Source organism: Lepidothrix coronata, unplaced genomic scaffold, assembly GCF_001604755.1.
Source record: "Lepidothrix coronata isolate B3197 unplaced genomic scaffold, Lepidothrix_coronata-1.0 Scaffold189, whole genome shotgun sequence".
NCBI lineage: Eukaryota > Metazoa > Chordata > Aves > Passeriformes > Pipridae > Lepidothrix > Lepidothrix coronata.
In genome coordinates, this window is record NW_016690369.1 from 166,699 (window position 1) to 189,190 (window position 22,492).

Here is a 22,492-nt window from a genome sequence, read left to right on the forward strand (position 1 = left end):
GTATTCCACCTTTTTAACTTCTGGGATGGGAAGGCAAATCTGCTCTCCCAGAAAAAAACTCGTCAAGGGATTTCTGGGTTTGCGCGTGAAAAGGAGAGGCGAGAGAGCCAGTCCTGCCTGGGCGGGGAGCAGTGTTCGCTGCTGTGCACCACTCCTGTGGCCCTGGGGACAGTGAAGGCAATGCCGAGAGGGAGAAAGGACCGAATTTTGGGAGCGGGGACCGAATTTTGGGAGCGGGGACCGAATTTTGGGGTCGGGGACCTGGCGCGGGGGGGACACCTGGTGGCGAGGGAGCGGCACTGCAGGCCCGGCCTCCCGCGCATCCCCGCGCCCGCCGCGTCCCGAGTCACCCTGCGGATGGCTCAGGAGGAGGCGGTTGTTGTTTAATCGCGGGCACAAGGCTAGTGGATATATTGCTGGTGTCTTGACGTGGCTGCTGAGTCGTCGTATAGAATCACAGAATGGTTTGGGTTGGGTTGGGAGGGACCTTAAAACTCATCTTGTTCCAACACACACCTTCCACTGTCCCAGGCTGCTCCAAGCCCTGTCCAACCTAGCCTTGAACACTTCCAGTGATGGGGTGACCACAACTCCTCTGGGCAACTTTGCCAAGGCCTCACCACCCTCACAGTAAAGATTTTTTTCCTAATATCTAAGCTAAACCTACTGGCTGTCAGTTTGAATCCATTCCCCTCGTCCTGTCACTCCAGGCCCTTGCAAATAGCCTCTGTCCATCTTTCTTGTAGCCTCCCTTCAGGTGCTGGAAGGCTGCAATTAGGTCACTCCAAAGCCTTCTCTCTTCCAGGCTGAACAAACCCAATTCTCTCAGCCTTTCCTCATAGGAGAGATGCTCCATCCCCTTGGTTGTTGTACAGGGAAGGTGGCAGTGGAGGTGACAGCAAAGGGGACAGCATGTGTTCTCTCTCGTGTACTTTTGAGGTGTTCGTTCTTGCACACATACTTTTCTCTTTTTTTTCTTTTAAAGGGATATTAAAGCTGGAAATATTCTCCTAACAGAACCAGGTCAAGTGAAACTCGCTGATTTTGGGTCTGCATCTATAGTCTCCCCTGCCAACTCTTTTGTGGGAACGCCTTACTGGTGAGTAAAGCCTGTAGTACTTCAGTCCTTTATAAAACTTACCTTCCATTTTCAGTATTTCACAGTAATATGTAGCATAAGATCTTTTATTAACCAAGCAGTTTTCCTGACATCCCTGCATCCAGGTCTTGAGGAAGTGTGTCTTTCCTCAGTGTCCATGAGTAGAGTTTTAGGCTGTGCAGCACTTGGAAATGCCACCAGTTAATGGCTCCACTGTTGCAATGCCATGGGCTTAAAAACAATTAACATTTGCCACAGGTAATGGAACTAAAACAGCCCCATGGAGAAAGGCAGTCCTGTTAATCTGGCCATGCAGGCTGCAAGTCACACAGCCACTTAAATCCTGTTTTGAAGGAACTTGCTGAAGGGTCACTTGAGTTCCTTGGCATTCCTAACACAGTGGACCAGCACAGCTCCATGCTCCACTGATTTTGTGGCAGAGGCCCCAGGAATTGCTGGGAGGTCACTGTGGCCCTGAATGAGGCCATTTGGCAGGAAGCCTGTTTGTCTTGGACGAACACAATTTAAGAGGCTGGATTTTTGCAGGCTGGGCCTGCTTCTTCTTCTTCTTCTTCTTCCCCCGCCTCATCCCTTTTTCTTGGACCACCTTATTTCCCCACTGTTCCAGACATCCCTGTTCCATTCATAGATATGCCCACAGACTGCATAAATCTGCTGGAAAATTCTCCTGGTGTGCCAATGGGAAGCTCACCAGCTCTGGTGAGAGTGCAGGGGGGATCCTTTTCCCCCCTTTAGGGCTCTCCCAGCCCTTGCTGTCTGCCTGCAGGTACAATGCCTTTGGGATTAGGGGGTCTCCCTCATTTTATGTGCTGGGAGTGACATCCATGTGCCCTAACCTGCCCTTTGCTCTGTGGCTGGCAGGATGGCACCAGAGGTGATCCTTGCTATGGACGAGGGACAGTACGACGGGAAGGTGGATGTCTGGTCCCTTGGAATCACGTGTATCGAGTTAGGTGAGTAAATACATGGCAGCTGAGATGACTAATTCCCTGTCTGCAATATATTAGGAAGTCCTGAAAAAAAAAGGAAGATTCTTATTCCTCATAAGAGTCCTTTTTTTTTTTTTCCTCTTTAAAATGCCTGACTTGGAAAACACTGACAGTTGAGTTAAAGATTTAACTCGCTGGCAAGCCACTGATGTGCTGTGTTTCCATGTTAGTCTGGTGTGCTTGGTTATTCCCTTAACAACCAGAGGATTCTGCTCTTGTATGAGAGGAAACCATCATTTGTCATCTGTATTTTCCAAGCTGGATTCTGAGAGAGTTGTTCCAGCTGTTATGTCAAGGGAACTGGTGTCCTAAGGATTGTGTGTCAGGAGGGGCTTAGGTTTAATTTTCAACTCTTCTTACATCCCTGCTCTCTGAAACAAAAATCTTCAATCTCAGCTGAAAGTTTGGGCCATGAATCATTGTGGACAGGCTCTTTACATGAGAAGAGAAGGGTTTGCACTGCAAGGGCAAATCATACACAGCCTGGAACAGATGTGGATGTGATGGCAGGTATACAGAGCAGATTTGGAGTGCATTTTGATTTTGAATATTGACCTTGCATGTGCTGAGTAGAGTATTCTCAGAAATAGTCTTGATATGGATTATATTTAACATAGTACATCAATAACTTATTGTGAGGGTGAGTTCACTGAAAATGGTATTGATAAGTGTTTAATCAGGAGAAATACATGTGAGATAACAAAGAGGGGATGTGCAGAATGGGAAGAAATGTTGTCTCCAGTATGGAGATGGTGATGAGGTAGGTGACTGGTAACTGAGTGTTGTATTTCATGTGCCAGCACGGTGACACACTCTGTATTTTGATATAAAAAAATGCCAAAATCAGAAGTTTTAGACTTCTCTTCTTCTACATGGCCACTGGGTTTTGTTTGTGTGGAGTTCAGCAATGTTACAACCTCTCAAGGAGTAAATCACAGCAGTAGGAGAGATACTGTGCAACCTTATGTGGACAAAACTCTCTTGGTACCAGAATTTCTGTGGAGCTTTTCACTCAGGAACCTCAAAACCATTTTACAGAGTTGATGGATTTCCTTTTTTTTAGTATTCCCCCTTTGGGAAGTATTAAACTTCTTTTTAAACTTCAGACCTTGCCTTTGCATGATTCCCTGTCTGAACATGGGGTCAGGTAGAAGTGGGAGGAAATCTCTTGTTGAGCAGCACTGGGCTTAATTTCTTAATTCTTTATTTCTTATTAATTACTTGTGTAGCTGAAAGCAAGTAGTGCTTAAAGAATTTAAGCAAATGTGGTGGTTTGCCTGCGTGTGCATGGCAAGGACAAATGACTGCTCTGACCTGACATGAACTGAAAAATCTTGGCATCACTGACTGGCATGACTGACCTTGGGTGGTGATGAAAACCAGCCTTTCCCAATTTCTGTGTGAGATCTCTCCTGAAAGGTCAGGGGCTGGTAGGCAGGTGCCCTCCCAGTGCAAGGACTAGGTAGGATTTTAGTTAGGGGGAGTTAAGGACACATCTGGCAAGTGAATTTGGTAAACTGTCCCACTTGCATGTGCTGCCTGTGACAAATGAGGCAGGCAGCCCCTCTTTCCCACGATTCAGATGCTTCAGCAGTGCAGCAAAGATCTGTAGGGATTGATACAGGATGTCCTGGCCCTGACCTGCTGTGCCTGAGCTCAGGTTTATTTAGTTGCAGCTGATTTTACCACAGAGAGTCAGGTGTGAGATGTTGCAGTTAAGATAAAATTTACTGGAAGCTTTTCCTTATGATTTGTGTCCCGCCAGTTTTGGATTTCACCATTCCTCTCCAAGTGAACAGCAGCTTCTCTGGAGTGGGTGTCCTGATCTAACCTGGAATATTAAAATAATTAGCCTAAAAGATGTGACGACAGCAATGAGCCATGGATTCAGCAGTGATACCCTGCTTGTACTTCCATATCTTTCTCCTCTCTTTCCAGGCTGCCTTATCACACCTTTCTCTTCTCTTTCTAGCTGAGAGGAAGCCTCCACTTTTCAACATGAATGCAATGAGTGCCTTATATCACATAGCCCAGAACGATTCCCCTACGTTACAATCAAATGAATGGTAAGAGAGCAATTAACAGATTATTTTTGTTGCTTATTTCCCTGAAAATGCTCTGTGATGCTCTGCACGGTTAAACTCTGACAAGGAAAGTGTTGGTTGCAGTGCAGTCATTTGCCTCTGTTCTCAAGTCATGCTCCTGTGTAGGCTGGCTCAGTTTTGCCCTTCTGTCACTTTGGCTGTGCTGCAGTCCAAGTGAGTGGAGGTGTTAATTATGGGGCTGTGGATGCTGTAGGAATTAAAATATTCTTAGGCGCGTTAAATCGGCATCGGCGAAGTTTCCAGCTGCAGAAGATCCCTGACAGAAAATTTGTCGGTACCTTTGTGCAGCTGAAACGTGGAGAAAGGGAGGGGAGGGATGCACAGAACAGAGAGGAAGTTGGATATTTTTTTTCAGTGAGTGACTCCAAAAGCCATCAGAGCTCTGTGGCCAGTAAATGCTCCCCACGCTACAGGCGTGTTCCAGAGTCTGAGCTCTGACACAGGAATGCTTTTGTTACTCTGTGGGAGCAGAGGGGTTGCTCTGTTTCCTGCTCCCTGTTCCCAAGAGTGGAGTGGTGCTGTGGAGTGGTGCCTGGCAAGAATCTGCAGAAGGCTTGAAACAAAAGCTCCTGGAGAAACGTGAAGATCCCCCGTTTCTCTGTGGGGCGTTTGAGCAGCATGACTATTGAATTGCTGATGGTTTTATCCAAACCACTCCAGTTTCCTTATTTCACCATCTCTCTTTCGTCTGTTTTTCAAGATTTGAAGAACTTGGTCTCCTACCTGGACACTGATACCCATTTTCTGTGCAGAGTTTGCAAAGCAGAGTAAAGATAACTGTGAACAGAGCATAAAAATCAGTGTTTATGGTCCCCTGTTTGCTCTTTGGGGCTCTGAGGGCACAGGGAGTCAGCGAGGTGGCTTTTATGCAAGTTCAGTGGCACCTAAAATACCAGTTTTCTTCTTTCCACTTGTGGTACAACCTCAAATAAAGCCTAAAATATTGCTGAACTAAGCATTGCATTGAGAGGCTTTAATGAGGCAGTGTTACAAGCTCCCAGAGAGTAATGATGAGTGTGTTTCTGGACTTCCCAATAATTTCATTGTCATCTGTTTTTCAGTAGTTGAAGTAAAATTTTAAATACTGGCTGGCACATGTAGTTCTTCCTTGGTTTTTGGTTTGTGGTTGGGGATAGTTGTGTGTCCACTTTTGTTTCAACAGTCCTTAATTGTGAAAGACCTGATGGGATCAACTCACTCAATTTGGAAAATTCAGTTAATTTCTCTGCCCTAGAACTTAAGAACAAATTAGTCAAGATTTTTCTTTTGCTTTGCACTTATAAGTTGGCATATATTGCACATCCTAAGCTTCTTTTTTTCATTTAGAACTTTTTTTTTATTTTTTTTTTTTTTTTATTTACAGGACAGACTCCTTTAGGGGATTTGTTGATTACTGCTTACAGAAAATACCTCAGGAAAGGCCATCATCAACAGATTTGTTACGGGTAATTTATCAAATCTTTTCCAGAAATGTGGGGGAAAATCTGTTTGTCTACCAGGATAGTTGTAAAGATGGTGAACAAATACTTGCCCTTACAAAAAAAAAAGGAAAAAAAAAAGGTTGATTTTGCTCTTATCTGAATCAATAGAGATTGAGACTTTTCTTTTAGGCTGTTTATTATTTCCTGACTTTGTCTGTTATGTCAGTCAATTCTCTTTGTAACCTGATGCTCAAGATTTGAACTAGTGGAGGAAAGCAGAGGTGGGCTGTGTGGTTAAACCAGTTCTGCTGTTGGGTGAGGAGTTACTTATGTTGAAGAACTTGCAGTCCTCATGGGATAACAGTGTGAGTAACAGGGATTTTAGCTGAAGGAAAAACCTGTCAGCCCAAGAGGGGTAGAAGGATTTAATCTTGATTTTTATTTTTTAACTGATTTTTTTTTTTTTTCCCAAGACGATGCTTTTAGTGAAAGTATTACCAGGGAGAAACAGGTCCAGAGCTGGGTGAGTTAAATCTGTGCTGCAACAGTGAATTCCAGCCCGTAGTTTTCTGTGTAGGCAGCACTTGGGGGTGTGTTTGCTGCAGCTGGGATGAAGAAGGAATTTTCAGCAGCCTCTCTGCCATGCTGTGCCCTGAGTTGTGACCCTGCTGCACTGTGTGGTCTCTGGAAGAGCAGACAGAAATGAGGGAGGAAACTGGATGCAACCCTGGATGCAGAGGGAATGGGGAAAACTACACCTTGGTGAGGCTTAGTGAAAGCAAAGACCTTTCTGGAGCAGTTGCACAGTTTTGTGTAAAGTGATGCAGCTGTTAACTTGCTGATGCTCCTTTTATTTATTTTTTTTTTCTCCTTACCTTCTCCAGTAAGGAAAAATGCTGCTTCTCTGTTGTTTAACAGGCAATACTTGCTACCAAGTCTTTATGGGGTTTCTGTGAGATTCAAGGCTTGTAATGTGTTACAGGCTGTTGCTTTTGGAGGTGATAGGAAATCTAAAAAGCCATTTAATTGCTGCTCAAAACCTCGAGTTAGCCAGTCTTCATAAGATACATAGGAAGTAGCAGATCTTATTGCAGAGGTGGCAGTGCTTTGAGATGATCAGAGGATTGAGGTCTTAAATAAAGATTTACAGATAGGGACTGATTATTGAAAGGAATGTGGGTATTGGAGATGGGAAGACACTGGATGACTTATGATTGTCTCCTGTCCGGAGCAGGATTGGTCTCTGTGGAATGCTCTGAGCTGTCCTGTCTTGTGGGTTTTTTTGACAGACACAGATGAAATTCAGAGGGGTTATCCTGACCTTTTTTTCTTCTGATAATACTAATGTGAGCGTGATTAATTCTTTACCTGTCCATACCTTTTGGGTATATATCTTTTAATGATCTTTCTGCCTGATCTCACAGAATATTCTGAGTTGGAAGGGACCCCCAAGGATCATCAACTCCAGCTCTTAAGTGAAGGGATCAAACCCACAACCTTGGTGTTATTAGCACCATGCTCTAACCAGCTGAGCTCATCTCAGGGTCACTGCAGCTCTTGGTTTTGCTCTGCTGTAAATCATCCATTTGGGTCTTTCTGATCCTCTTTTTGTTTATTTTTTTTGTTGTTGGTTTCTTCTTTTCCTACATTCATGCATCACACTTGGCAGCTAAAAGCAGCACTGAGAGGATAGGCCAAGGTTAACTTCCTCCTCTAATCAAACCACCAAACTCAAAAGTTGTTTATTTCTCTTTAATAGTTTCTATACTGTACCCAGTTAATTAAACTTGTTTTGAAAATAACTGAATCATTTTGGAAAGGGCCTGCACAGGTCCATAATTGCCAAGAGCCTGTGGGAGGGGGACTTGTGCTGGGAGTGATGTTTGCCAAGGTTTTGTCAGTGAATCATAAATCAGTTCCAGTTTAAGTCATTTGGTTTCAGTTTACCTGAGAAATTATAGGAACTGTTTATAACTCCAAGGGCTTTGTGTTTGGGAAATTCAGGAGCAGCCTTCCACTAGAAGGTAGGGAGGTGTGTGAAATCCTGTTCAGCCCCTTTTCCATAAGGCTTTTTCCTTTTCTTTTAAGTCTTGCCTTCCTTTAAAATTGATTAGTAGCCCTGCTATCCCTCTGGTTGCCGGTGCCAATTGCATGGCATGCTGCTGTTCCACACCAGGTAAACAGGAGTCAGCTTTTCCCTAAATCCCTGAGCAGAGGCACTGCTGGCTCCACTGGGTGTGTTGCTTCATTCCCACAGATTGCTGCTCTGTGTCCACCTGCCAGCCTTTCCATGCTGGTTTTTTGTGCTAAGGCTTCCATCAGCTTGTGTTTTATGGCTCCTCTTGGTGCTCTTTCAGCTCAGTAAAATGCATTTTTCTGGGTGTTTCTGAGCCAGCTTCGTGCTCACTCCTGTCCTCTCTTTAAGCCCAGACCACAGAGTGTGTTTAACTCTCGTGCCTTCACTGCAGGTAAAGGCTGATGAAGGAGCTGTTTGTGTTCTCTTTGGCACCTGGTATATAGATATATATATTTTTTTTTCTTGTGCTGTGGCAAATAACCAGCATTTTGTTCTCTCATTCTGCTTGTAGCACGCTGACCAACTAATAGGTTTGTGTTGTGGGTTTTTGGAATGATTCATTCCTGTGGACTGGCAGCCTTGCTGCTCTCTAGGAACAGGCTGAGTTCATTGAAGGATGTGATTTCGTGAGAACCTTAGGTTGGAGCCTGTACAAACAATTAGAGCTGAGATCTGAGTCTGAAATGATGTATATTCAGTATTTTACTTGGTTTTAGACTCCCACAGCAGTTGCTTCCCTCCTGCAGTAGCTCTCCCAAAAGCTTCTTAGTTTATAAGACTTGGAATATTTTTGTCTTTTGAGGGCTTTTCACTTGTGTGCAATAAAGAGGAATAAAGACAATTTTCATGGCCGTATTTTCTTAAAGGAAACTGAGTTTTAAGTGATGTGTTTGAAAGTTAACTCAGTTTCCACTCACTATCCTAGATGAAAATAGTCAAATGACTGTAGTGACGTTAAAATGCAGTTGAAATTTTAAAAAAAAAAAATCAAAACCAAACCACAACCAAAAATGATCTTACTAATATTTTTCACTTTTAAAATTAAAATCAATTATAAAATGTGTTTTAAAATCCTTTTTTTTCCCCTGTTTTTCTCAACTTGCCTGACATTCCCAGAAGATTTGATCTCTGGCAGTCATTTTTCCAGTCAATGTGCTCCTTGCCCTTAGACTAACAGCTTCTTCCTTTTTAGCCTGGGGTTTGTTGGTTTGGGGGTTTTTCCTGCAATTTGGAGAAAGTACATAAATTAAGTCCTTTCAGCCATCTTTTCTTGGAGGTGCACAATACCCAGCAGAGGGGTGACTGCATCTTTTATATGTAATTTAGACAAATCAATCACAGAATCATAAAATACGCTGACTTGGAAGGGGCTCATCAGGATCATGAAGTCCAACTCTATTTTTATTTAGCCATTTTAATTTAGACAAAATCCATTTTAGTTTAGACACATAATGCGAGTAGGCAGTCACAATTGTGTTCTCATTTTGCAAGAACCTTTTGGTTTGGTTTTCTCCCCTGTGTGTCTGCCCTTTCCATGTGGTCACACTTTAATGTCTGAGTGGACATACAGAACGGATTTAAGTTCAGGATCACTGTTCCAAATGCATTGCTGCTTTCTAAAAATGATTTACAATGAGATAAGAACGTGTCCCTTTTCTTTTTCTAGTCATGAATAAGCTGCAGATTGTTGCTGTTCACGGAGAAGTAAATGGTGGTTATCTCCGTTGAGGAGCAGAAATGATTCATTTTGTTTCTGTGCAAAATGATGTTTAGAACTTTTAGCTCTGATTCAAAAATAAACACCATCACTACAAGCAAAAAATGACTGGCTGTCCCCATTAGCAAAACTCAAACGCACAACAGTTTGAATTCAATTAAAAACTAGAAATAAGCCTGTGGCAGGATACTTCCCTTGTTTATTTACAAATCATTAAAAGATTATTAGCTCATCCTTTCAACCCTTTTGTTGAAGACTCCTGTTTTAAGGAGGACTGGGGTTTCATGTGCTGGTTACTCCAGCTCCAGATGGATGTTTTAGCTCTTGAGGCCCTGAGCCTGCAGCAGAGCTGTGAGGCCAGGCAGGCAAATGTGACCCTCCCGAGGATTTCCCTGCAGGTGGGTCCAGCTGTTGAGGCTCTGACAAAAGCCCCTTGTGGCACTTGCAATGCACAGTAGAGAACTACTTTTTTCCCCTCAGTTTCTCTTTTTTTATTGTAAGTTTTTCTACAAACTTGCAGAGGATGTTCGTGCCCTAAGGCCACCTCCATGGGTACATACTAAGCAACAAACCCAGCTGTAGTGATACCATGTAGAATATTGGCAAGTACACCCAGGCTGGCTGCTTTAGCCAAAGTTAAATGGGAAAGCTGGAACCTTTCCTACTGTATTGACAGTTGTACAGTTCAGGAGAACGTATCTAATAAATCAGGGAAGAGCCTTTAATCATGTACTTAAATACCATTAAAGAATTTATTAGGTCTGCCCTTAAGACCTGTGCAGGAGTTGATAAAAACATGATTTTGTTTTAAGTCTGACTACAAGTGCTTTAGGTATAAATAAACCTTGCAACCTTCCTGCTGGTTTTATGTGTGATTTGGAATAGATGGGTGCAGGAGAAATCTTTTGCAGGTAGTGTTGCAGAGTCAGGATTGATCCTTGTTTGTCCTTTGTGCATTTTGTTCATTCTGAAGCCCTCTGAGGTTTGGAGTGGCACTGTCTTGTACCTGCTTCAAGTGAACCCCCTCAGGAAGGGGCAAACCAACTGTGTAGCCTGGAGAGTTCAGAAAACCTGACCCTGGTCCCAAGCTCAGGGTGTGTGGAGTCTCTCAGAAAGGGTGTTACCAATTATGGAATATTAACAGACCAATCACTGAGTGGGAACTGTCACTTCAGGGGTCTCAAAAAGCCCCCGTGTCCCTGTTCTGATGTCAAACATTCCAGTGTCACGTCAGGTGCTTTTTATTTCCTTTGATTTAGCACGACTTTGTCCGCCGAGACCGACCCCCCAGGGTGCTCATAGACCTCATCCAAAGGACAAAGGATGCAGTGAGGGAGCTGGATAACCTGCAGTACCGGAAAATGAAGAAAATCCTCTTCCAGGAGACACGGAATGGCCCTCTGAACGAGTCCCAGGAGGAGGAGGAGGTACTTCTGTTTTGTCACCCCATTTGCACCCTTACAAGTAGTTTCAGGGCAAGCAAGGTGTATCCTCTCCTTAAGGTGGCAGAACGAGCACAGCCTAGGTGAGGAATGCTGTTGGAATATCATTTGGATCAGCAGAGAGGCAGGATAGGATACTGAGTAATAGTAGCCCTTAGTGAGTGCTAAAGCTGCCAGTAAATGCACATCTAAAACTTTGGGTTTGTTTCCAAAGGTGGCCTTTCTTCTGGAAGCTTTAGGGGAGAAACTCACTCAGAGGGAAGTTCTTTGCAAGAGGTGGTTCCCAGACTGTGTGAAGGAGGGTCTTTGACTGCCCAAACTGTTCTTTCTCATCAGCACAGTCAAAACCACTCAGTGTTAATATTTTTTTTCAATTACCATAATTTTACTGTAAAGCCTATCATAAGCTGAGAAACAAGTCACTGGATTAATAAGACTTATTTTTTTAAATTCTTTAATATTAAAGGAGAAAAAAGTTAAAGGTTAAAGACATAAGACTCATCTTCAGTTTAAATCTTGTAATAAACAACCCACTTAATCAGTGTATGATAATTGACCTTAACTGTGGAGAAAGAAACCAGTCATTTTTCAGTTGATGAGCTTAGATGGAAATTAATGTCACTTGGTGCAGGCACATTGGATAAATAAATCCATGACTGGTTCTCACTGAAAAACATTGACAGACAAATTGATGTCTGTATTGCTTTTGCTGCAGTGTAGTGAGGTAATAATACACAGAGAGGTGCCCAAGCTCAGCACATCTTCAGGGACTTGGTTTTGAGGTCAAATGTTCCTTTAAAGCTGAACTAGAGCTCTGGTTTAAGAAATGGGCACCTGGGTGTCAGGTAGGAGAGGTTCAGGATGGGGGGGGGACCAGCACTTCATGCTCTCCTTCCCTGGGATGGAGATGCACAAAAGGAGCAAGAGCAGCATCTGCTGTGATTTAAACTACCAAGTGCTGCTCCTGTTTTGACCTTCCAGCTTCCAGACCTGGAGCTTAGCTGGGGAGTGGGGGATTGTCAGACTTCTGCACTTAAGCCTCCCAAGTTTCTCTCCCCGTGCATGGCAAGATGTCAGGAGAATGACAGGGCAGGAAAGGTGCCAGGGAAATGGGTTTCCCACTTGACTGTTCAGCAGTTCCAAGCTCAACAGGATACACGTGGCAGTAGTAGACTCAAAGATGTCTCTCTTGTTCCTCCTGTTCCCACTCCTCAAACCACAGGGGAAAGAGCTATTGTACCTCCAGGAATTCACACTCTGCATGTGCACAGCATGCTCTGCACTGCATTTGACCCCTGAGCCTGTGTCCCTCCAGAGGAGGTTGTATTTATTGCTCGTGTGTGTCACTAACTCAGCGGTGAAAGGAGAACAGCACGTGCTTCAGTTGCTGCCTAACTGGTTACAGCACCTGCTCCACTGTGGATGCCACAAGACACTTCCTTGCTCTGCCTTCCGAGGTGGAAGAGGAGCCTTACAAATCTTTAACACTCAGAACACTACTAATGCTTTCCTCAGAGCTCTCACAGGAAGGTTAAGGTCATTTGGAAAGTGTTGAAGCCAGGAAGCCAATGTTAAGGTTTCATTTGCAGTCTCATCTCTGTCCTTCGTGCATAGACACTCATTAATTACACAGCCATTGCCTCATCTCAGATGCTTCATTATGTTATTTCTCCTGCAACTTTATATAAGCATCCTGAAAATATTTTCATTCTCATGTTCTCTGTAAACCAGTATTATTTTGGATTTTAAGTGCTCTCGTGCAGGCTCTGAATGATCTGCTGATTGCTTAAAAAATGATCTCACAATCAAAGACAAATCTGTCAAGTCTCAATTTTATCTTTCTGTCAGTCTCCAACAAAATGAGTTCCCTGTTAATTGATTTGTGATGTAATTCTCCCCAAGCTCCCTTTGGAGGCCAGGACAAACTGGGTGCAGCAGCAGGCTGTTCATTTTAGTGAGTCAAGGCTGTTTAAGACCAGGAGCTGAAGGATGTTCAGAGCTCTGTCCTCACTGTGAACTCCTTGCAAGCCTCTTCAATGCCACTAGTTAATTACAAAGGACTCCATGAATTCACTAAATCAGTCCAGACTAAGCACATACTCTGGGATTACTCTACTCCTCTGAGTATGGAACAAGAGAAGAGGCTGCTAACTTCTGAAATTTGTCTGTAGAATCCAAAATACCTCCTACATGAGGAATACTTATTTATTTATATCTTAAGTTTTAACCCCAGAAATAATGCAGGCTTTTCTGAGTCAGCTCCTAAAATTCTTCACCCTCATCTTGGCTGAAAACACAAGGTTTCAAGGGGTTTTTAGCTTGATAAAACATAATTGCTGACTGCTTGGGACATGGAGGTTAAAACCTCTACACCTGTTAAGCACCATGTAGAATTTATCAAATAAGAAACCAGTGGGTTCATTGTCTTACATTTTTTCTTATTCAGGAAATGTGTTGGAGCATTGCTGTAATTCAAACTTAGATTTTTTTTTTTTCCTTTTAATTATGAGACTCCTTCCACCAGTCATCCAGTGTGCCTGGATGTCTCCTATCAAGCCGAGAGCCATGCCCAGACTTACTGATACTTGAAAAAAACAGACTTGAAGCCTGATGCAGTAAGATTACAGGGGAAAAGGCAAAAGCTGCCTGCCCCATATAGATTATTCCACAACCCAAGCAACCCCGAGAAATGTAGTTGGCAAAATACTGACCTTGAAGTCTGCGGAGTCACCTCTAGAACAGACTTTGGGCATTGCAGGCTCGTGCTGGGCAGGTGATCTCCTGCAGTGTCTGTAACTGATGCCCCTTGTTTTATAGGACAGTGAGCATGGATCAAACCTGAGTAGGAAGATGGACAGTCTGGGCAGCAACCATTCCATCCCCAGCATGTCTGTGAGCACGGGCAGCCAGAGCAGCAGTGTGAGCAGCATGCAGGAGGTCCTGGATGAGAGCAGCCCTGAGCTGGTCATGATGCATAGTGACGAGAGCACCATTAATTCCAGTTCCTCCGTTGTTCACAAGAAGGTATGTTCCTGGTGCTCTCCATGGCTTCCTGCAGTCCCTGTTGGCTCGCCCGGTCCGTGTGCTCTGGTCTTGTGCTGAGCCATCTGCTGAGAGCAGGAGCTGGTGCTGGGCTTGCCACAGTCAAGTTCTGTGGGTTGTTCTTTTATTTTTTTCTATAAAAGCATTTAAATAACCTCTGAGAATAGAAAGAGGCTGCTCATGAAAGAGCTGTGAGTGCCTAGGCAGGGTTCACCCAGACTTGCTGCATGTGCCTCCTCGCCCGGCCCCGCATGTGCACTTCTCCATCTCTGCTTGGCACATCAGTCCTTGTCTCCTCGGGAATGACTGTTCTGTGCCCTGTGCTGTGCTGACAAGTGGTCCCAGCAGCTCAGCTAACCCTTTACCAGTCACAGTGTGTGATTAAAATCCGCTTGCACTTGGATTTCCCTCATGAGAAGTGGAAGTTTGCAGAACTTTGGACCCTTCCCACGAGGTATGTTTGGAGTCAAGTTCCACCCGATGCCTTTCTGCTCTTTTGCTGCATGCTGTGATCTGCTGCCTTTCCTTCTCTTGGTGCTAGGTACCAAGCTAAAGTTGTCTAGCTGTAAGTCAGCATCTAACCTCAACTATTTGTTTGACTAAAATAGTTTTGGCTTGGCCTTAGCAGTGTCAATTGCTAGTGGGCAGCAAAATGTAGGTTGGTTGTGGGATTGCATTTGCAAGGAACTTCAAAGTGTACGTTTTTGCTTTTTGCCAGAGGAGGTAAAACATTACAGCAGCGTGAAAGCCATGAATTTCTTGTTTGTAAGGTTACAGGACAGCCTGGTTTTAACTAACTAAATATTTGTAAGCAGTTTTTCCTCCTGAAATGCAGTGTTTGTGTCACTGAATATCGAAGTGCCTGCAAAAGGGAGCTTTTGAGACGCTTGGTCTTTAACAAAAGATGGCCTTAGGTATTTAAAGATACTGGCAGATAAGTTGCACAGGTTTCAGGGGTTTACATCTTTCTGAAATACATTTGAAAAGCACCTTTACAGAAGATTTTGTTTTCACCTCTCTGAAAAAACTAGTGTTAAGTACCAAATGCCAAGCCCAAGTAACCGTACTGAAGGAAGAGCAGTGCCACTGATGTGGTGGTTTTAGTTCTGGGTGGTTTTAGTTGAAGCTCTTTCTCATTTTGTGTAGGTTCAGAAATGTGTTTTAACTTTAATTTCACATTGTTAAACAGTCATATTTACTACAGCATTAAAATAGGAGTTAGAGGGGCTGATTTACACATGGGTTATAATGTTACTGCTCAGTGTCATTACAGTTGATGAAAACAAAATGTGAGCTGCTCCCAGCAGACATAAATGGCATTTGTGAAAGGAGTAGAGTTCCTGCTTGTTTTAAGAAGAATGTTGTGTTTTATAATGGTTGTATGGCACTTCTGAAGTACAAATACAGGATTTCTGATGCTGTGAATTCAGTCCTCTTAGAATTCTGCATAGCTGTTCTCTTGAGATTAAGGCATTCAGTTGAGTGGGATGCACAAACATGACACCACATGGAAATTTTTGTCTGGTTTGGAAAACCAGGGTGATTTGCACACTTGTGACTGAATTATTGAAAAAGAAATCACCTGTAGATCCCTTAACACAGGTGTTTTAGGGTAATTTTGGAAGCACAAAGACCAGATCTGCACTGATGGTCTTCACAGAAGAGTTAACAATTGGCTGCAGTTGCTGATCCTTGCAGTGGAGTAGATTCCTTCTGCATTGGAAAATGCTCCCCTCAGTTGGATGTATGCATAAGGCAGATTAAGACTGTTTGCAGCAGGATGTATTCCAGTCTGCAAATATATTGTTTTAATTTAGTACATGATTTTTTATTCTCTGTTACTTTGGCGAATGCAATTTTAAATGGAAAACTGCTTCATGTGTATATCAGGTATATATTAATACACGTGAAGAGACTAAATTTGGAGCAGGACACTTCAGGGGGTTTATATACACACAGGTCCCACTTTATTTTCAAGGTAAAATTCCTTGTTCTGACAAGACTTCAGTTTATCTTTGTGCTTTAACTGTGTTTCTGGGAGGTGTGATGAAGCTGTGGTGAAGTGTGGGGTGTCACTCTGGAGCCCAGCACAAACAAAATGGGAAGAACCTGGGGTTCAAGTTGAAATTAAGCTTTTGTTTTGCATTTAGTCAGCCTCCAAAGGCTAAAAAGAAAATGATGATGAAGATGATCAGCCAGCTATCTGCATTACGAGGGCAATAGGGTCACACACGAGGTGGTTTTGACATGGGTCAAATCAAAAGTGTTCTGTAAAACTGTGCTATTCCACAAGTGTGTTAATTAACAACCTCCAGATGTACCAGGCTGTGTACCAAGATGGCAAAATGGCCTGGATTGTTGATATTTTCTAAGGCTCAAAGCTCCAAAGTGTGAGAGGCCTTTCAGTTTTTCTGGACCACAGCCCCAGAATGTCGTGTGTAACCAAAACGTAGGATGGAAGAGCCCGTGGTCTTGTGTGAGATCTTGTTCCCAGCCTTGAGTGCTTCAGAGAGCCAGTCTGGGGTGGCCTTGACCTGGGGTAAATCAGGAGCAGACCATCAGCTGTGTGGTGCTTGGCTGGGTGAGGCTTCAGGCATCTGCACTGAGCCCTCCTGGCGTCTCTGACCAGCCCCCCTGAGGCAGAGGCAAAGCGTAAGAAACAGGCTGATGTCGTAAAAAGCAGTTGTAAACAACTCATTTTCTTTCTTTTTTTTAACAGCTGCTAGTTGGCTGTAACTTCCAAAAATGTTTTGTGGTCACAGGGTAAGTGAAATGACCTGTTCTGATCCGGTTGGTTTTCACTGGCTGTACTAGTTCGTGATGGCCAAGGTGCTTGGGTTTTGCCTGGTGGAGGATAGCATTTGGGGTAATTCCTCCATGGAAAACAGGCACAGCCTCACCCCTTCCACAACACAAAAGCTTTGGGGCAGCAGTAGAGCTCTGTGTTTTAAACTCATGCTTTGAGCAAAGGTGACTCCCACCTGTCAGCAGAGTAGAACTGGTAGGGTGGAAGAAAAATCACTGGACAGGAAGAAAACAATAATAACAATAAAAAGCCATAGTTGAATGTGTAGCTTTTTGTGTAATTTAATTTATATCTGTGTCCTAAACTCCTGGGAGGAAAAAAATGGCCATATCATCTGCTACTCGGGCAGGAAGGCTGCATCCTCCCTTCCTGGGATCTCAGTCCATCCCTGGGATCAAAGCCCGCTCCCTCAGGATACCTTAATGACCAGCACATTCTTTACAGGAAATTCAGATGTCCAGCTTGGGTGAGCTGTCCCACTAAAGAGTTTTTCCTTGCCCCCTTGCAGGTTTCAGGTTGGTTGCCATGTACATCTCAGTGTATTCAGTGTAAGAGTTCTGGTGTTCTTAAGTCTCTTTTCTGAAGCCAGTTAAATAACTCTGCTTCTCCATCCAAGGATCATCCTCCCAATGGATACATGTTCTCATGTCCATCTCCTGCTGGGAGCTTGTTCAGCTGCACAGTTTGGGAGATGAAAAGTAAATGACACCTCTAATACAAACCCAACTGAGATCCTCCAAAAAAAAGCCAAAAAAAGGGGCAGGGAGTTAAACTCCAAATACACTGGGCTTGAAAGACACATAACCTAGATTTTAAAAGCAGATAAATATCAGTTAATTCATCTTAAAAATTAGGATAAAGAGTTTGGCTCCAAGAGTAAAACAGTAGAGTTATAGACATCAGTTGATGTATCAAATGTTTTGTCACCTGCTTTGTTCAGCTGCTGTTATATTGCAGTCTGGGCACAGGTGGCTTCCCAGAAATATTTTGTTGCCCTCAGTGAATTTATTATTATTTTATTTCCACAAAACTATAATAGTAAAATGTTGTACTCTTTTAATCTAAATAAAAAGCCACTGCAATATTATTTTGCTCAACTGCAGTGCTCAGTTGTTGCTCGTTCTTGCTTCAACCATAAAATCATCAGTACTTTCTGAAACTTGGGCAATAAAATGTCAGGGAAACCTTGTGATTAAAATCTAGTTCATAACCAAAAGATGAAAAGGGGATGTTTGCTGTTGATCATCACAAATTGTTTCCCAATGTCTGTAATAATCAGGTAGCTCTGTAATAACTGCTGCAACTTGAGTGACTTCCCAAATCCACCAAATTACCCTGAGCATGTTGCCTGTTGGTGCCATAATTAATGTGCAGCATTCATGGAGAATTCTGTGCATGGAGAGTGCTCTGGTGTGGTGGCTCTACAAGAGTTACAGCTGAGGCAAAGCTGAGGGTGTTCTCCTACGTATCAAGATTTACGATTCCCACTTGGAAAGGATGTTTTCTATGAGATGTAAAGGATATTTATGTAATTACTTAGTTTTGGCTTGCATGTGCTTGGCAGCAGTGACCCCTCACATACCTTCTGGAATCAAGTCAAGCTGGTTGAGGACATGAAACCTTGTCTTGAAAGATTTTTGATACTTAAACCTCTCTGTAGATTATCAAGGCATTTAGTGCAATGTATTAAGATGAATGATGGCACACTGTTGTTTTCCTTGCTCTTTAAATTCCTAGAAGGCAGGGATTTGCTGCAATTCCACTGAAGTCCTTACTGTGGCTCGGAAATTGCCTTTCCCATTTGTCTGGGAGACTGGCAGCCCTTCCAGTTAGTGAATCCTCCTGTGTAAACAGCGTTTGTGAAGGGTTTTATTTGGTGTGCATAACAAAAACCACTGTGGGCAAGTGACTGTTCCTTCTGAGCTTAAAGTGTAGCTGTTCTGGCTTTGGGCTGGTCCAGGGTAGTCAGGGTTTGGATGATAAAGCCCTTTTTTAAGTGAGGAAGGTGAAAAGGCACTGTGTGGTAGAATTGGGATGGACTCTAGGGAGTAAAATCCAGGTTCTTACTCTGCAGGGTGACCTTGGCAAGACTCATGGTTAGAGCAGGAACTCATGTGCATTGTGAGATGCTCAGCCAATACACCAGGAGCAGCTATTTAGATACCAAGCTGGAAGCACCACTTAAGTAACTGGAAGCTCCACCATCTCTGGTCAGACAGTACTGTAGAAATATTTGGGAGGCTTTTGTCCTGGCAAATATGATCAGCCAAATACCCCCATTTGTTGTGATCAGCCTGGAAACTGTTTATGTGGATGATACAATCAGAATAACAAATTATTCCTTCAGTAGGAAGTTGAAGATTCCAGATTGTTGACCCTAAATAGAAGGATTTATTGTGAAATGTGATCTGAGTATGCCCAAACTTGCATCCTTAAGGCAAATATTGCAAACCCCACAGAAAACAGATGACAAGTGAAATACACACAGATGATGCATTACTTTAAAAACAAACCAGGGTCTGAAATGCAGATTTGGGACCGAGGGATACCCTGACCCAAACTCAATGAGTTTCTGGGGTGCTTTCAGTCAGATTTTACTTACTGAGTACCTCGAGCTCAGGTGCCAGTTTTGAGTCTTTGTTTCCCACAAATCTGGAGCTAAAAGTTTTGAAACAAAATTTCCTGATCCCTGCCAAAACCTGAAAGGCAAAATGACTGCAGTGCCTCTTAGCAAGCTTTTGGCAAAAGAAAATAAAATTAAAAGAACGGAGATGTATTTTCTGGGTTTGCAGGTGGATGTTTGTCATAGTAGCCATCAGTCACATCATCTGAGGAAGGTGGAGCTGGCTGCTCTCAGGTTTATTTCTCTTACTAGCAATCTCTGTGGCAGTGTAACCTGTTAGACTTGGTAACTGTTCGTGCCAAGTGTTTTTATTTCTGGTAGTGTGGCAGCTTTTTCAGATAAAAATACTTATGTCACAGAATTTATGTCACAGAATTTAGCCTGTGAAAGTTCCATGGGCTTAGCTGAGAGTTAGTAGTAGATGGCTGCCTGATGCAGAATCCTCAAATCCCAGATTAAGGGGTGCCAAGGACAACCACTGAGCTTTTTGTCCCCTTTCAATTGGTCTTTTGGCTTTCTCAGTTGCAAAGGAATTTTCCCATTCCTTGCCCAGCTCAGTTTGAAATGGAGAATGTGGTTAATTCACATTCCTGAAGGGCAGTTAGCTTCTGCTCTGAGCTTCTTATTGCACTGAGGTAACGAGAAGTCCCATGAAACAAGACCAGGGTGACACTTCCCTCTAAAAATCCACCTCTTAGATAACAGGGAGTAAATCACAGATTAATTTTCCTGTATAAGCAGTAATTGCAATTTCAACTTGTCATTTTAGGGGATGTTTTGGAGCATTCTGAAAAATCTGAATGCCTGTTTTAAAAGTTTCTGGTCTAGATTTTTTTTTTTCAGTGATTTGCTGCTTCTCTGGTTTTAATATTTCACATTCCTGCTGCCATACTAATGTAACGGAGAGAGGGAACATGGTCCAGGCATTGGGATATTGCCAGCAGACCTTAAGAACCCTGTGAATGACCATGGGTGATAGTTGTCCTGTCTCCACCTTCTTTTCAGAGGTATAGTAGAGAGTAGCTCTTGTTTCCTCCATGGTTCAGGTGGGTGAGTCTTGAATAAATCTTTACCACAGGCCTTTTTTTATTCAGCTGTACTTTTTGGTGAGGTTGTTCCAGTTTCAGCCTGTAAAAGTTTCCTTTGGCAGTTCATAGAATCATGGAATGGTTTGGGTTGGAAGGGACCTTGCCTGGCAGGGGGGCTGCTGTTCCAGAAGGCTCCAAAGCACATCAGTAGAAATATCAATCCAAAAGGTGATGTTGGTCAGCCTGACTGCTTTGGTTTATCCAGGATATCCCTGACTGCCTTGCACAGAGTCCTCCTTACACCTGCTGTCACCTATTGAGGTGGAAGTGCTGCAAGGCTGTGGAAAATTAGGGATTGATGTCCTTCCAGTGAAGCCACGAGTCCGGTTAAACCGATACTGTTAGACTTTAAATGTTTAATCAAGGTTTTTTTGGGATGACTGTTCTAGAGCCAAGATATGCCTTTCTCAGGAATGTGTGCAAGTCTGAGAGCCCTGCCTGTCACACCAGCATGCCCAAATTGAAAATGAAAGATCAGCCCAGCTGCCCTTCTGTCACAGTGCCTCCCCTGTCAGACAGTGCCACAAATGTCCACTATAAGGATGACCAATATAAAATGAAACCGTGACTTTTTATTACACTCCATGTTCCTACTATTTCTGTGGAATACTGTCCTTTTTAACTGCTTTGGCTCATTCTGTGTCCTTGTGGTGGGTGTGGAGGAGCCAGTGCAGGCTCAGGGGTGGCCTTGGCCACTGTGCTCTCTGTGCAAGGCAAGGGGAAAGGTGAGTGTGGAGCAGGAACACTCAAAATGAAGGATATGGGGAAAGGTGTGGGGTTCAAAACACTTTCAATCAATGTGTTGTTCAGCTCTTGATATCAGCATTTCTGTACCTGTTTGGGTTTTGCTTGAGACCATTTCCAGAATCCTGTTGAAAGGGGCTGAAGGTGTGTGGGTCTGGGTGAGAAGCAGCTGGAAACTGAGGCCAGTAGAGAGGGAAACCAGGTGTCTGCAGAGTGGGAAAGGAGCATTAGGATAGCAGCAGTGTCCTGGTGGAGATGCTACTCCATGGTGGCTGGTTTCTCACCACTGGGCTGCTCCTGCTCACCTGCAAACACTTGGTGCATGGAGCCAACTGTTCACTGCAAGGGGTGGTGTCTTTAGAGGCTCTGGTAGCCTTTATTTTTCACCCCTGACAGTTGGAAACTTGATTTAGTTCAGGAAGAATCTCAGTCTTCCTTGGAAATGTTAGGAGCTGGAGGTTGAGGGCGGGAGTCACAGAACTGTGGTGGGTGACAGCGTGGCAGGTGTGTCATCACTGCTGCCCTGTGGAGTGGGTGCTGCTGTCCGGGTGTGGTGAGGGCAGTGGGATGTGCCTGGTGTCCAAAGGCTGCTCCATCCCAAAGGTGTAGCCTCGGGGCAGTCACCATCCCAATCAGGAAAATTGTGGTGGCGTTTTTTGCTGGCCTTTCTGCCAAGGGTTTCTCCTGGAGCTTTGTTCCGTTACAAAACCTGCCCGCTCCGTTTCGGGGAGGCACAGCCGCTCCCGGCGAAGCCTTGGCAGAGAGCAGGAGTGAGGCTGCACCGGGAACCATTCGTGCTAAAACCTGGGAGCTGTTGCTTTAAAAGGGAGAAAAAAAAAAAAAATCCTTTGTGGGCTGTGGAGAGAAAGTGCTAGAACTGTGCAGGATCATGACTGGAAAGCAGGATCCCTGAGTGGTCACGGAGGCTTTCCTGGTCCTCTCCAGCCTGCCGTGGATTTAGCCAGGATGCTCGTCCCCCACAGCAGATAGCAAACAAGGGACAAAGAAACCCTATTGAGGACAGACCGCTCGGCGAAGGGAATGAGGCAGGATGTTGCTCTTGTGTTAAAAGGGAACATCATCTCCGTGCCTAGACATGGGAATCACGTTTTCACCAGGATCGCTGGGTTGCAGTGCTTGAACCCGACCTTCCCGAGGACTCCGATCGCTCTGCGCCGCCTCACGCTCCCCAGCCGCTTTTTTTTTTTTCGCACATATGTAATACTGGAGGTTTAAAAAAAAAAAAAAAAAAAAAAAGAAAAAAAAAAAAAAAGAGAGAGAGAGAGAGAGGCAAGGCAGCCCGATCCAGGGATTCGGG

At 43.9% G+C, this 22,492-nt stretch overlaps 1 protein-coding gene across 2 annotated transcripts in view; it reads left to right on the forward strand.

Annotated features, from left to right (window-relative positions):
• TAOK3 (TAO kinase 3) overlaps nucleotides 1–22,492 on the forward strand; it is an 80,407-nt gene that overhangs the window by 41,769 nt on the left and 16,146 nt on the right. For both annotated transcript variants that reach the window (XM_017831337.1, XM_017831338.1), the window contains exons 8-13: nucleotides 986–1,099; nucleotides 1,982–2,073; nucleotides 4,082–4,175; nucleotides 5,578–5,659; nucleotides 10,689–10,856; nucleotides 13,689–13,895. In XM_017831337.1, coding sequence (XP_017686826.1) covers nucleotides 986–1,099; nucleotides 1,982–2,073; nucleotides 4,082–4,175; nucleotides 5,578–5,659; nucleotides 10,689–10,856; nucleotides 13,689–13,895 — 757 coding nt within the window. The remainder of the gene's footprint in view (nucleotides 1–985; nucleotides 1,100–1,981; nucleotides 2,074–4,081; nucleotides 4,176–5,577; nucleotides 5,660–10,688; nucleotides 10,857–13,688; nucleotides 13,896–22,492) is intronic.